The sequence below is a fragment of the Lineus longissimus genome, chromosome 6 (genome assembly GCF_910592395.1).
Source record: "Lineus longissimus chromosome 6, tnLinLong1.2, whole genome shotgun sequence".
Taxonomy (NCBI): Eukaryota; Metazoa; Nemertea; class Pilidiophora; order Heteronemertea; family Lineidae; genus Lineus; species Lineus longissimus.
This window is the reverse complement of record NC_088313.1, coordinates 8,168,506-8,181,356: the sequence shown is the minus strand read 5'-3', so window position 1 is coordinate 8,181,356 and position 12,851 is coordinate 8,168,506. Positions and strand designations below refer to the sequence as shown.

The 12,851-nt window shown below is 42.0% G+C and overlaps 1 protein-coding gene and 1 long non-coding RNA gene across 2 annotated transcripts in view; one reads left to right on the top strand and one right to left on the bottom strand.

Annotated features, from left to right (window-relative positions):
* Positions 1–12,851, top strand: part of LOC135489474 (uncharacterized) — a 110,208-nt gene that overhangs the window by 40,075 nt on the left and 57,282 nt on the right. The window lies entirely within an intron of this gene.
* LOC135489386 (uncharacterized) lies at positions 783–5,652 on the bottom strand. Its single transcript, XM_064774725.1, has 2 exons — positions 5,601–5,652; positions 783–1,585 (listed from the first exon to the last, which is right to left on the bottom strand). Exons 1-2 carry the CDS (start codon positions 5,650–5,652, stop codon positions 783–785), a joined length of 855 nt encoding a protein of 284 aa, XP_064630795.1.

The window sequence follows — 12,851 nt, the reverse complement described above, 5'->3', positions numbered from 1 at the left end:
TGATTTTGGTCCCATGAACAGAAAGCTTAAAGGATGGAACTGAAATTTGTTCTATATACGTAGGAAATGGTGGTTTTTATTGTATTAGCTGATATCAGAGGGTTTCAGAGATCTCGAGTATCAAAGTATGGCCCATTTTTTATGCCCACTCGATATAACTCACATTCGTCGTTTTGTAGCAATATCTTAGACTGAGTAATTCTTCAAAATCAGTGGTCAATGTAAAATAATAATTATGACCATGACTTATCATTGTTGTATTACAGTATATTGATATGATTCCTCCATGGGCTTATAAAGGAACGATTTATCCACATTAGAAAGGAAAAGAAATATTTTTGTTCCGTTTTTTATATGTGGCTCTCAAAGGTCAATGTTGATCACCACATTCTTAATAGTCCCGTGGATTGACCCCTATGATTGCTATGAAAGGAAGTGTAACTCTAATATCACTTTTAACGAGTACACCTCACTGCAAAGTTCATGTTAATGTTGTTTTGATGGCAAAATACTTAAGCAAGATTGTGACTTTAACGGGAGTTATCATAATCTCCTGTACTGGAAGGGACTTCACAGGGACAGAGCCATAGGTCCGAGGCTCAGTTATCATATCTTGATAGGTCATTGATGAGTTGCTCGTATAGTTCGGCAGCTTCATTCACATCAGTTGGTCTCGGGGTGTTTGGCCTCAGTAGATCGACTAGCTCCAAGAATTCCTCGGAACATTGATTCAACAGATTTGTGTGTCCCTGGTAGATCTGTTGACATCTTCTAACATCATCTCAGTCAACACCTATTTTGAGATCCCGAGTATTGTACAATTCCGGTGTGAAGTACATCACATCTGGTTTACCTCGTGGTGACTGACAATTTCGCTTGACCTGCAATGTATGGCGATTCCACTCGATTGCCACTCTGTTCAGTTCATTTTGGAGTACGTCCATAAAGCAATACCTCAAGCACTCAACATGAAGTGGTTCGCCGTCTTGGTAAAGGCCACTGTCCCGAAGATCTTTGAAGAAGTTTATTCTCCAGTCGGTGTTCTGCCTTCTAAGAACACTCCACCAGGATTCAATGCATTGGTTAGAAGTACTCTTCCCATACAAGAAACATCCACCATCGGCAGGCAAACCATTAAGTGAATGGAATAATCTTTGTAAGTCTTCTACATCACAATTTTCCGTGCCGATATCACTCCTACACCTCTGAGGACAACCACCTAGTTGTTTGACTGCATCCAGATAGTAATAAGCAATTACTTTTGGATTGTTATTTGTAGTTCCAACTTCTAACCATAGTATCCTCCTAGAATATCCATCTATAGCACCATGTATAGCAAAGCTGAATGGTTTTAATTTGTCATATCCGTCTATGTGCCATACATAGTTTGGTCCTGGTGTTCTATAACGACGCGTTATTAGTCGTCGCTGACGTCTGGATTCAACACCTTCTTCGTTGATAATTCGCATCAACTCCATAACCCTGTTGCGACTCACGGTTATTCCATATTCCTCAATCAGTCTTCTCCATACAGGCCTATACCCCAGGCATGATCTACTGTTTTCCGTGATTGTCAACACTGTATCTATCAAATTGCGTAGAGGAATATCTGTTGCTGGATCCGATCTTCGCCTTAGTCCTTGCCTCCTCAATATTCGATTAAGCTGAGACAGACTGAGAAAAATACTGTGCAATGTAGCAAGTGCCACAAGTATCTCATGATTCGTGTAACCCTGATGGGAGTAGGCAACTATGAAATCCTCTTTATTTCTCCTCGACCTGTCCCTCAAAAGAGCTGGGGTATACGGCTTACTGGACTTTGCACAATATTTCGCCAAAAAGTATTCTACGCAACGGTCCCTAGGTGACTTTTCCTATTCATAATACTCAGCCTGTCCTTCCTAGATCGTGGTTACATGGGGAGTAATCGTTGTAAAATTAGGCCAAATGCAAAGACAGTTAACCCGGGTACCACTAGGTTTACGATGCGAACAAGCCGTGTAAGTCATTATCAGCATTTTGTTCATTGAACATTTGCGGGTACAGCGTCACAGAGAGCAGCATTGAACGGTAAACAGGTTCACATCATATTCAGACAACGGCTTGTAACGGCCATACAGGAAATGATTCGTATCAAAAACCGACGATCAAAACTATTCGCTTGCTGAGAGTATACATTACGCGCATACATTACATTCAGACATTTGAGCTTCCAAGCTTTGAGAAATAACAGGTCATGTGCAAATTTGGCATGTAATTTTGGTGATTTAAGTGAGTACATTTTCAACCCCGAAAAGTGTGAAGTGAAGTTATGCTTTTATTTAGTAAAAATCGGTAGGCATGTCCAACAAGACATGTGTCTCAGCTGCCTGGGTGGATGTGGGTCATCACTCACTGGTGACTGACACCATGTATCGAACTTGACGTAACGGGGTAAAACATAATGGTCGCTCCCCCATTTCGCTCGTTTCGTTTCGTTGGGCAAAGTCCAGTAAGCCGGGGTATACTCGGGAAGCACCATTTTCTGAAAAGATGCAAACGAAAAATAAGATAGAATAAGAAATGGCATCGGGGAATATTTCCCGTGCATATTTGTATATAACATGGAACAACCCAAGCGCCATCTATAATATATGCCCCTCTTGGTTTATGGCGTACGACCCACAATGGGGACGATAGCCGACTTGACATATAGGTGGCATTAGTGTTAAAATCTATTGAAATGAAAATGACACCCGGTCCCTTGTCGATTTCGGTTTGCTGCCACCTTTCGTAGCTAGCGTCCCCATTGCACTACACATTCTCATTAGGAACTGCCAATTAAACTCCGACCCGACGAGCAGACTATCCTACAGCAAGTGTATACTTTTTTGATACATGTATATGTATGTACATGATGCACATAGTACTAAACCCAAAATTTGATGAGAGATCTAAATCAAAGTACTGGGACAGAATTGATCTGCCGGCTGGACTCTAGGTTACAGCACGTTAATTCCGATCAGTCTCTCTTACCTGATAATGTACTCCACGATAGATTCGAAGGAAAAAACAATGAGAAATTTCAGCAAGTCACCGCCATTTGCAATCTTGATAAGGTAAATAAAAGCCCATTTGATTGGTCGGAAGAAAAACATCAGAATAGCGATGCTCTGATTGGCTAATCATTTCTTGAAACTCGAAATTCGAAGTGATACTTCAAGTTTCAAATTTCAAATATTGAACATTTGAAATTTGAAATTCAAAACTCGAATGAGCCTTCTGGGCTTTCGAAAAATTAGGCCCTAAATACATGTTCATCCATGAACATGAGCCTGAGCCAGTATATGGCTCAGATAAAGCCTACATGTGCGTGTGTGGCTGAAACTTAATCAGTCAGGAAAAATTAGTCCAATTCACTTTCGACTCATTCAAGCCCACATTTCGTATGATTTGTATTTTAACGAGTCCAAAATTGAAAAATTGTTACCCCGTTTCCTCCTTATGTTTTTAAATTCGAGCATGGATTCATTGACCATTGCCGAATTCATACCTTTCAGACAGCTTTAAGGCAAAAACCTAAAAGAATCCACTGGGGGAGCCTTTTAAATAACTGTTTTGAAAACCTGCGATTCGACTTGACTGAGTCCAAAAACAGGACTTGGTCATGTTGATTGAGTCCAGTCCAGTCATTTTAATGATGGGAAAACCGCATGACACTAATGTCATCAACATGGCTAAAAATGAATTGGGACTCAGTCGAGTCCATTTTGTAATGAATTTGGGCTCAACTGAGTCCGTTCTGTATTGGACTTCTTTATGTCCTCTTCCTGACTGTTTATACTGTAACCCGGAAAATATTTGCAGCTGGTTATTTTCGCAGTTTAATTTAGGTGATGCAGAGAAGTGATTCTTCATTACTGTAACTCCCATTTTTAAAACTTAATATTTTGTGCTGGTTATTTTTTGCAGATTTCTGACTCCTGCAAGATCAGCGAAAGTAAACGGCCAGCGAAAATTTACTGGGGTACAGCCAATAGCTGGCTCAAAGGTTTTATAGATTTCTAAGCCAATTTTGGCTCAACTGTGCTGCCAGTTGAGCCAATTATGGCTCTTACATTTTAGCCAATTATGGCTTGTGTGTTAAAAAACGGCTCAAAATTTTTCAGTTGAACCAATAATGGCTCATGCTTTTCAGCCAATTTTGGCTCAACACTTGAGCCAGTAGTGGCTCACAGCTGAGCCATTGCTGGCTCAGGTAACAAAATTCCCTTGAGCCAATTTTTAACACACGAGCCAGTTCTTTTTGGCTCAACCCGAGCCAGTTTTTTTTTCAGTGTAGGAATATGCTGTGGAGGCCTGGTTGGGATTATTTTATGTTAATAAAGGTTCTTAGTGAATACTTAGTGTTTGTCTATTTCCCTTTAACATTTAATTAATATTTCTGAGTTGGAATGCATGGGCATCCCTAGTGTCTTCTATATTTTGCACAGCCAGCATGTGTTTGTCACAGGATATATTGGGTCACAGTATTTTAAATTTCAAGCACATGACACAGGGAGTTACCGGTACAGGTATCTCAGTGGAAATGTTCTGGTTGTGAGGTTTGGGAGAACTAAGTGAGAACTAATAGTCAGTGTCATCTCCTAGTTGTGGCATGGAGATGGGACTGCTTGGAGATAAAGCAGTCATTTTGCTATTCCCAGACCTTAAACCTAGTGGAGACACACTTGGGATTGTCTCACATCCAAAGTGACGTCTGGCGGTTGTGTGACGAACTCTCTTTTCTTTGCATGGTTGTGCTAGGGGTGTTTCGCTGTAAAAGTCGAAACGGAAATGGACTATATTATTTAAACAGTATTTGAAAAGCCCGCGTTAAAAGTTAGGTCTTTCGGCGCGAATTACGCATTGGACAAAGGGTCGCGTGATCCGAGCGCATGACTTGTAATTTTGCACCGTCACGGGATTAGCCCATTCGAGAGACATTTCAACTTAAGGCATAACAGTGGACGGATCACGACCAAGTCCGGGGCAAACATTTTATCTTATCAAAAAACAGGAAAAACAAACTATATGTGGATTCGTAAGTTTCAATTTTATCCTATTTAGACACTCATTAAATCACTTGTTAATTGGTGTAGGTTTTCGGTGATACAGACATTTATTTCACTTATTAGGTTTCATGGCCAGGCTAGGTTGCCAAAATATATTGCTAGATAAGTTGGATTCAGTCAGTTATTTCTATCAGTCAGTTATTTCTATCACCAATAGGCATTGAAACCATTTGCGTCAAAATCATCAGGATTATACATTTAGTTTTGTTCGTTAAAATTCTGTGATAATTTGCAATGTTTTATGTTTATGGAAATGGTTTATTCACTGGATTTAAATGGCAATTTTTCTGTGTACTGAAATGTATAATTTATTCCAGGTTTCTAATAAAATCTTTATATCGAAGAACCACATATTCCTCCTACGTCCTTCAGTGTCCTGGCCGGACACGTCACCATTCGAAACGACCATCGGCAAAGACGACCTAGAACACGAAACGGCGAGAACGACTGGAACGAAACGCCCTGGACGAACGCATGAATACGAAACGGAACTCGGCCGAAACCAACCGAGTTCAACGACGACAAAAGACATCCTCTGGAAATCCGAAATCAACGGCATTACGTGAATCACCACGACGTATTCTGTTCAGAGGATTGTGGAATACTATTCTATTCGGTTCAAACTCGTAACGTTGATTCAAAATGGCGGATTTAGAAAATTCCAAAAAAGCGCGCAGTGTGGCAAAAGGAATGCTCACCCGGATTCAGAACTCTGTGAAATTCATTATGGGAGAAGAACGGCCAATACCGGAACTGGAGGAAGCAGAGGGTAAGTTCAAAGGGGCGTCAGAGGAAGTCCTCAAACGCCATCAATACCTGATGCTTGTAGACTCTGATAAAATTGATGAAGAGTTTGCGTGGATTGAGCCAATCACGGAGGGTTGTGATAAACTAACAATCTGTATAAACGATTACAAGTCTTTATTTAAAGACCCACCGCCTGCAACTCCCATGTTGAAATCAGACCCAAGTGCCGCTCCAGGTTCCAGTAAAACGCTAAAGACATTGCAGATCAGAACTGAGAAAGCCCCTTTGCCCAAGTTCTCGGGAAATATTATAGAGTATTTTGATTTCAAACGTGATTTCAAGTTCCTAGTTGAAGGTCGTTATTCCTATGAGGAAGCTTTGTATATATTGAAAACATGTCTTGGTCAAAAACCAACTGATTGGATTCAGGGTGAGAAAGATTACGATTCGGCTTGGGATGCATTGACAGTAAATATGGGAATCCCCGTTTGGCGTCAGATGTTTTGATTGGCACACTTAACCGTTTCAAAACAGTCCAGGAAAACGATCTTGCCCAGCTTATTGAGTTGCACCATTTGATCAAGAAAATTTACAATGCGCTCAGTGAATTGAAACGCCCAGCTGATTTGAACAATTCTACTACCATAGGCCTGATTGAAAAGAAACTGCAATTTAACGACAGACTGAAATGGGCTTCGCACCAGCAGACTAAGAACATTCAACCTTCTATTGACACTTTTATTTCACCATTCATCCATAGTTCAAAATCTGGTCATGTGAAGCATGCGGTGAATGTTTCTAGTTCGGACAGTAGTGTTACGTCAGAAAATAAGACTGTGACTGCACAACCTGAATCAGACAATAGGTCTACTCAAAGTTATAGTGGTTCCAATTATAGTCCCAATTGTTGGGTTTGTAAACATCAACATAAACCTCATGAGTGCACAAAGTTCAAAGCCATGAATTTGGAAACTAGGTTAACTGAAGTTAGGAAAGTGAAAGCATGCTACTTTTGTCTGCGCATACACCGTGGGCCATGTCGCGTTAGAAAACATTGTGAAATCGTCACCGATGGCAAAATTTGTCCATTTAGTCATCATCCACTCTTACACGGGGCTCCATTTGACCGCGCTGCCAGCAACACTTCAGTTCTCTCCTGTAGTGCGAACATGTTACCTGTCATTTCATTAATTGGCATAAACTCTGAAACTCAAGCCACCAAAGCTGGCACGCTGTTGTTTGATAGTGGGTCGCAACTGTCATTGATTCGGGCCGAATACGCTAGGGACTTGGGTTTGCGGGGCAAAGACATTGTCATCAATATAAGCAAAGTAGGTGGCCAAGAAGAATTATTAGAAAGCAAGGTTCACAATATGCAGGTGCAATCCGTCAATGGAAATTCACGCTTCAGTATCAAAGTTATCGCCATTCCGAAAATTGGCGAGGACATTGCGTACGGTGATGTTGAACATCTAAAAAGGGTTGTGGGAAAAGAATTCGCCGCACTAAATAGAGGTTCAGGACCCGTTGATATCCTGATCGGCATTGACCATGCGAAGTTTCATGGCAGGACCACGCACGTAAATGAGCGGTTCGCTATTCGGAATTCTATTCTTGTTCCTGTTGTGTTTGGCGCCGCATCCCTCAATTCTGAAATGACATATAGCGAGTATCATGTCTCTCTGTTGGAACCGGTTGACATTACCGCTTTCTGGGCTACTGAACAAATGGGAGTGGCAGTAAATCCTTGCTGTATCAAACAGACGCACCTGGAAAAGAAGCTGAATCTAGTGGAGAGAGAGGAGGCACAGATGATCAGGGACAGTGCGAAAAAGGAGGGAAACAGATGGGTGATACCACTACCGTGGCTGCGTGATCCTGCTGAGCTGCCAGATAATTACTATCAAGTGAAGGCAAAACTGATCAGCACGGAGAAACGGTTGATAAAAAATGCGGACTACGCAAACATGTACGACGACCAGATAAATGATCTTGTGGCACAGGGTTCAGCCAGGAAATTATACCAGGATGAGATAGAAAGCCACAAGGGTCCCGTGCATTATATAAGCCACCATGTTGTGTATCGTCCAGAGAAGAAATCAACTCCATGCCGCCTGGTCTTCAATTCTGCCGCCAGCTTCCAGGGACACAACTTGAACAGATATCTATGGAAAGGCCCTGATCTACTGAATAACCTGGTTGGAGTTTTGACAAGATTCCGCGAAAACCCAGTGGCCATTATGGGAGATGTTTCCAAGATATATCACCAGATATTAGTGAATCCAATCCGAGATGCACACACACATCGATTTCTGTGGAGAAACTATGAAAATCGGCCCCCCGATATATACGTGAAACAAGTGCTGACGTTCGGAGATATATCTTCGCCAGCGATTGCGAATACTGCGATGGACCTAACGGCGGAGGAATTCGAAGATCTACTACCTGAGGCGGTCACAACCAACAAGAACTGCTGGCACATGGACGACATCTGCGATTCACTGACGGATACCAAAACCGCAACAAAACGGGCGGGTGAGGTTGACAAGATACTCAAGAGTGGACATTTCAAAATCAAAGAATGGATCTCTAATATCCCGACACACGGAGAGGAAACCAAATCAGAGCTTCCAAATGAAAAGGTTCTAGGAGCGGTTTGGGATCGGAAAACTGATGAAATTGCAATCGCGGTGAAGCCACCAAAATGGTTAGCAATGGAAGAAGGCCAATTGATGAAAATTCCTGACAAGCTGACAAAGCGGATGGTACTCAGTGCCCTAGCGGGAGTTTTTGACGTGATAGGCATCGCCGCTCCAGTCATCTTGACTGCAAAGATCTGGTTACAAGAGTTGTGGAAGGAGAAATATCAATGGGATGAAGACCTCCCTGAGCCTGTAAAACAAAAATGGGCAACGTGGTTTAAAGACTTGCAGAGGCTGAAAGCATACAAAATCGAACGATGCCTAACCTCACCCGAGTCTGAAGGTCAACCAATATTAGTCATCTTCGGTGATGCGTCTGAAAACGGATTCGGCTGCGTCGCGTGCGTAAGATGGAAAACGTAAGATGGTTTTGAGACATCATTACATTCATTTGAAACAATTATTCAATAAATATTGTCTCGACTTGAGATGTCCGATCTTGTTTTTATTTGGCGACAGGCCTATCTTCAATTGAGATCCTTTTCTACTAATTTGAGATGCAGCGATTTCGATTAGATGTAAAACAATCGTATTTTGATTTGAAGATATACATGAGTTAGGCCTATCTTCAGTTGAGATCCCTTTACTGAAGTTGAGATTCAGCGGTATCGACTGAATGAAAAAAGATCTCGTAATAACCACGAGGTCCGGTGCGCGCCGCCACAGTTGTTGACATTTTCATGCCGCTCTGTGATTGATTCGAATTTGTCGATTTTTCATCAGGTAAAGTTCTATCGCCGTAGTATCCGCTGCTAATAAGCCCAATAACCCAGCTTCTAATATCATCGATCCATCCGATCTCCACCAAAACTCGTCACAACCAGCTGTATCTGAGTTAATTTCTCCGCCCGTAGTCTTTGTTGTAGTTTTTTAGTGTAGCTCATGAGCTATGTACATTGTGCATGCATGCATGCATGCATCCATGTCGTGATTGATAGCACTGCCACACACACACACAGGGGAATTGAAGTTAGGTCAAGGCTTTACGTCATTCAAGTCGCATGCCTTGCAAGAAGCATCCATGTTAAGAAATATGGTCTAGAGGCAATATTGGCCCCATTTCTGAGAGATTTGAAGCAACTTGAGAGTGAAGGGATTCACCTGACCTCCTCAGGTTTGAATGTTCAGGTGAAGGGTGCACTCTGTCTTGTCTGTGGAGATAATCTTGGTTGTCATCAGATTGGTGGTTATAGTGAAAACTTCTCATCTGGGCTCATCTGTCGCTTCTGTATGGCTACGAGAGACGACATTCAAGTGATACATGATGTGCAGGAGTTCACTCAAAGGACCATTGATTCTTACAATGATCAGATTGAGATGGTTACTGAAGATCCGCGTCTTTCCAGTACATATGGTGTTAAGAAGGATTCCCCTCTCAATGCTCTCAAACATTATCATGTTGCTGAAGGTTTGCCACCAGACTTGGCACACGATATCTTTGAGGGTGTTGCCTGCGAGCTGATTGTTCTGGTAGTCAAGTACTGTTGCAAAAAGGTTTCTTCTCACTGAAGTCTCTGAATAAGGCTATTCGAAATCTAGACTATGGGGAACCAAACAAATCCACTAAACCTTCCGAAATGAGTGAAGAAATTTCAAAGTTTGCAGTGAAGCAAACTGCATGCCAGACATGGTGCCTGCGGAGGCTTTTTGGAATACTCGTTGGAGAAGGTGTGCCTCATGATGATGATGTTTGGGGTCTCTTGTTGGATCTTCAAGAGCTGGTTGACATAATGTGTAGTCATTCCATCCCCAGGAATGTCCTGGGTTATCTTCAGGATTTCATCTCTGAATTCCTGAAACTGTGGCATTCATTGTTCCCTGATTATGTAATGAAACCAAAGTCTCACTACCTCCTGCATTATCCCCAGCTAATGCAAAAGTTCTCAGTGCCCACATCATATTGGACTCTCCGGTTTGAAGGGAAGCACAATGTCTTGAAATCTTCTGCTCAGAAAACCAAGAATGTGAAGAACATTTGCAAAACACTTGCTTCTGCCCATCAGCTACAACAATGCTATGAGAATACCAAGCCTGAGTGTCTTGCCTATGGGACTCCTCAGTTCGTGAAAGAAAAGAAGGTACAAGTTGACAGCCTCACCCCTGATGTTCAGGATCTCTTGAAGGCAGTGGGCCTCATCATGCAAGAATCTGACCAGATGACGAATGACCAAGGTGCCGCTGTACAAGAGCTGCAGTGCTACTCTGCTGTGGTAGTGCAAGGTTGCAGATATTCTGCAGGGTCTGTTGTTGTACTGGCACCATACCATGAGGAACTATATGAATTTGGTTTGGTGAAATCTGTACATCCTCTACATGGGCAGCCTCTTCTATTGGTTGAGAGGCGATACTCACTCTACTTCGAGAAGCGCATTCATGGTTTCATAGTTGATACGTCACATCGGCAAGATCTGATTTCACCTGCAAATCTCTTAGATCCCCACCCGTTGTCCATGTACCAGACAAAGTTTGGTCCTGCTGTTGTACTGCACCACAAGGTGTATGCATAATCAATTTTTGACACCCACCCCCCTTGTTTGTAGGCCTGCTCCCCCATGCATGCCATGAATTCAAAAAGCTAGGGGTGGAGCACCTTCAACTTGATCAGACATGGTCATTGGTTTTGCTCTTGTCTGATATATGATAAGAATTATGACTTTAGTGTGAGTACATGTATGCTACGAATAGCCATACTTCAGAAAATGTGATTGACCTTTCTGTATTTGGGCATGTTCACATAATGGGGACTCGAACTGTGACATCAAATATCAATCATGACCAACGTCCAACACATACAAATGTAAACAATCTAAGCCGCGACAGAAAATGGTCATTTATACCCTAAACTAGTAGTTGAATTCTAAGAGAATGAAATACCTAGATTTGGCCTTCGGGGAGCAGTATCATCCATGTATCCACAAATCAGCACGAATGCACTTCTACTGCTCTTCATTTCATGTCAAGAGCATTTTATTTGGTGTGTTGGTTGTGATTTTTTAAAATCACAATATTTAAGTATCACAACTGAGAAAATAACAATCTGAGATGAAGTCTTTGATGAACACCAGGTTCTCTGTTGAATGGCCAAATACTGGGGTATCGGGTATCGGGTAGGAGCCGCTCATAAGCAATCATGTTCTTTTGTTACTACTGTAAAATTGAAAGGGTCTCAGGCAGGCCTACTCTCAACGATTATAATTTTTGAGCCAAAATCCCTTATTGGAAATGGGTCTGGCCTGTGACGGACACAGCAGCTGTCTGTATGGGCGAAATCTGTCTGTGGACAAATGAGCGGCTCCTAGCCGATTTTCAAGTAAACGGACATGATTTTTGACATCACGGCTAGGTCCCTGTCATGCCTATTATTATGGTCATGATGGTTGTGTGAACATGCATATTATCAGTATAATTAGAAAATTATGGATTTCTTTTTCGAACGCGAGTTCAATACCAATACCATCCTCTGAAAATGTTTCCATTTACCATTGTTTACAGGCTCAACAATATGGCAACCGGCAGTGCCAGTGACATGGCAACGGACGATATCATCACTGTTCATTTGACATGTGGCGGGATAAAGAACTTGGTTACTGTGAAAAAAGCCAACATTGCAACTGAAATTCGTAAGATCATGGTAGCTGATCATGATGTGGTCAGCGTCCAATACTATGACAAGTGTTGGGGGGATTGGATCGATATTACTTTTGATGACATTGAAGCTAACATGAAATTGCAAATAGTTCAGAAAATTGATTTGGTGATCCCAGTTCAAGGCAATTCGGCTGATCTCTCAGGCGGTTTTGATATGCTCAACACAAGTATCGTGGATTCGGCTGATCGGACAACAGACAGTGCAAGTTTCTTAGCTGACACGAGTGTGGAGGAAGATAATCGTAGCATCTTGTCTACATCTACAGTGGATTATTGTATCCTTACAAAGAACGACACTTCAGGGTAGGTATTGAAAAAAATATCAACACCACTACCTCCAGTGCTTTAGGATTCATGTATCGGCTTAGTTTGAGAAAAAAGAACATCTGTTCAGTTTTGTCCATTCAGAATTAAGAGTGTATCGGATGATTCCCAAGCCAGCAATATACAGAAACACTCTTGCCTAAAGAGTGTACCTTCGGATGAAAAGGTGTGACAGGGAAAACCCTGCTCTGTTCCAGCATTTCAGCTCATTTTCGATTGGATAGATGGAGAGTCTGTCATTGGAATTGAAATGGACCAACTAGCAGCTCATGAGCTGTGTGTCTGATCACATGTAGCCTTGTTGAAATATTCATTGCATGCCTTTTGTTCCATTCCA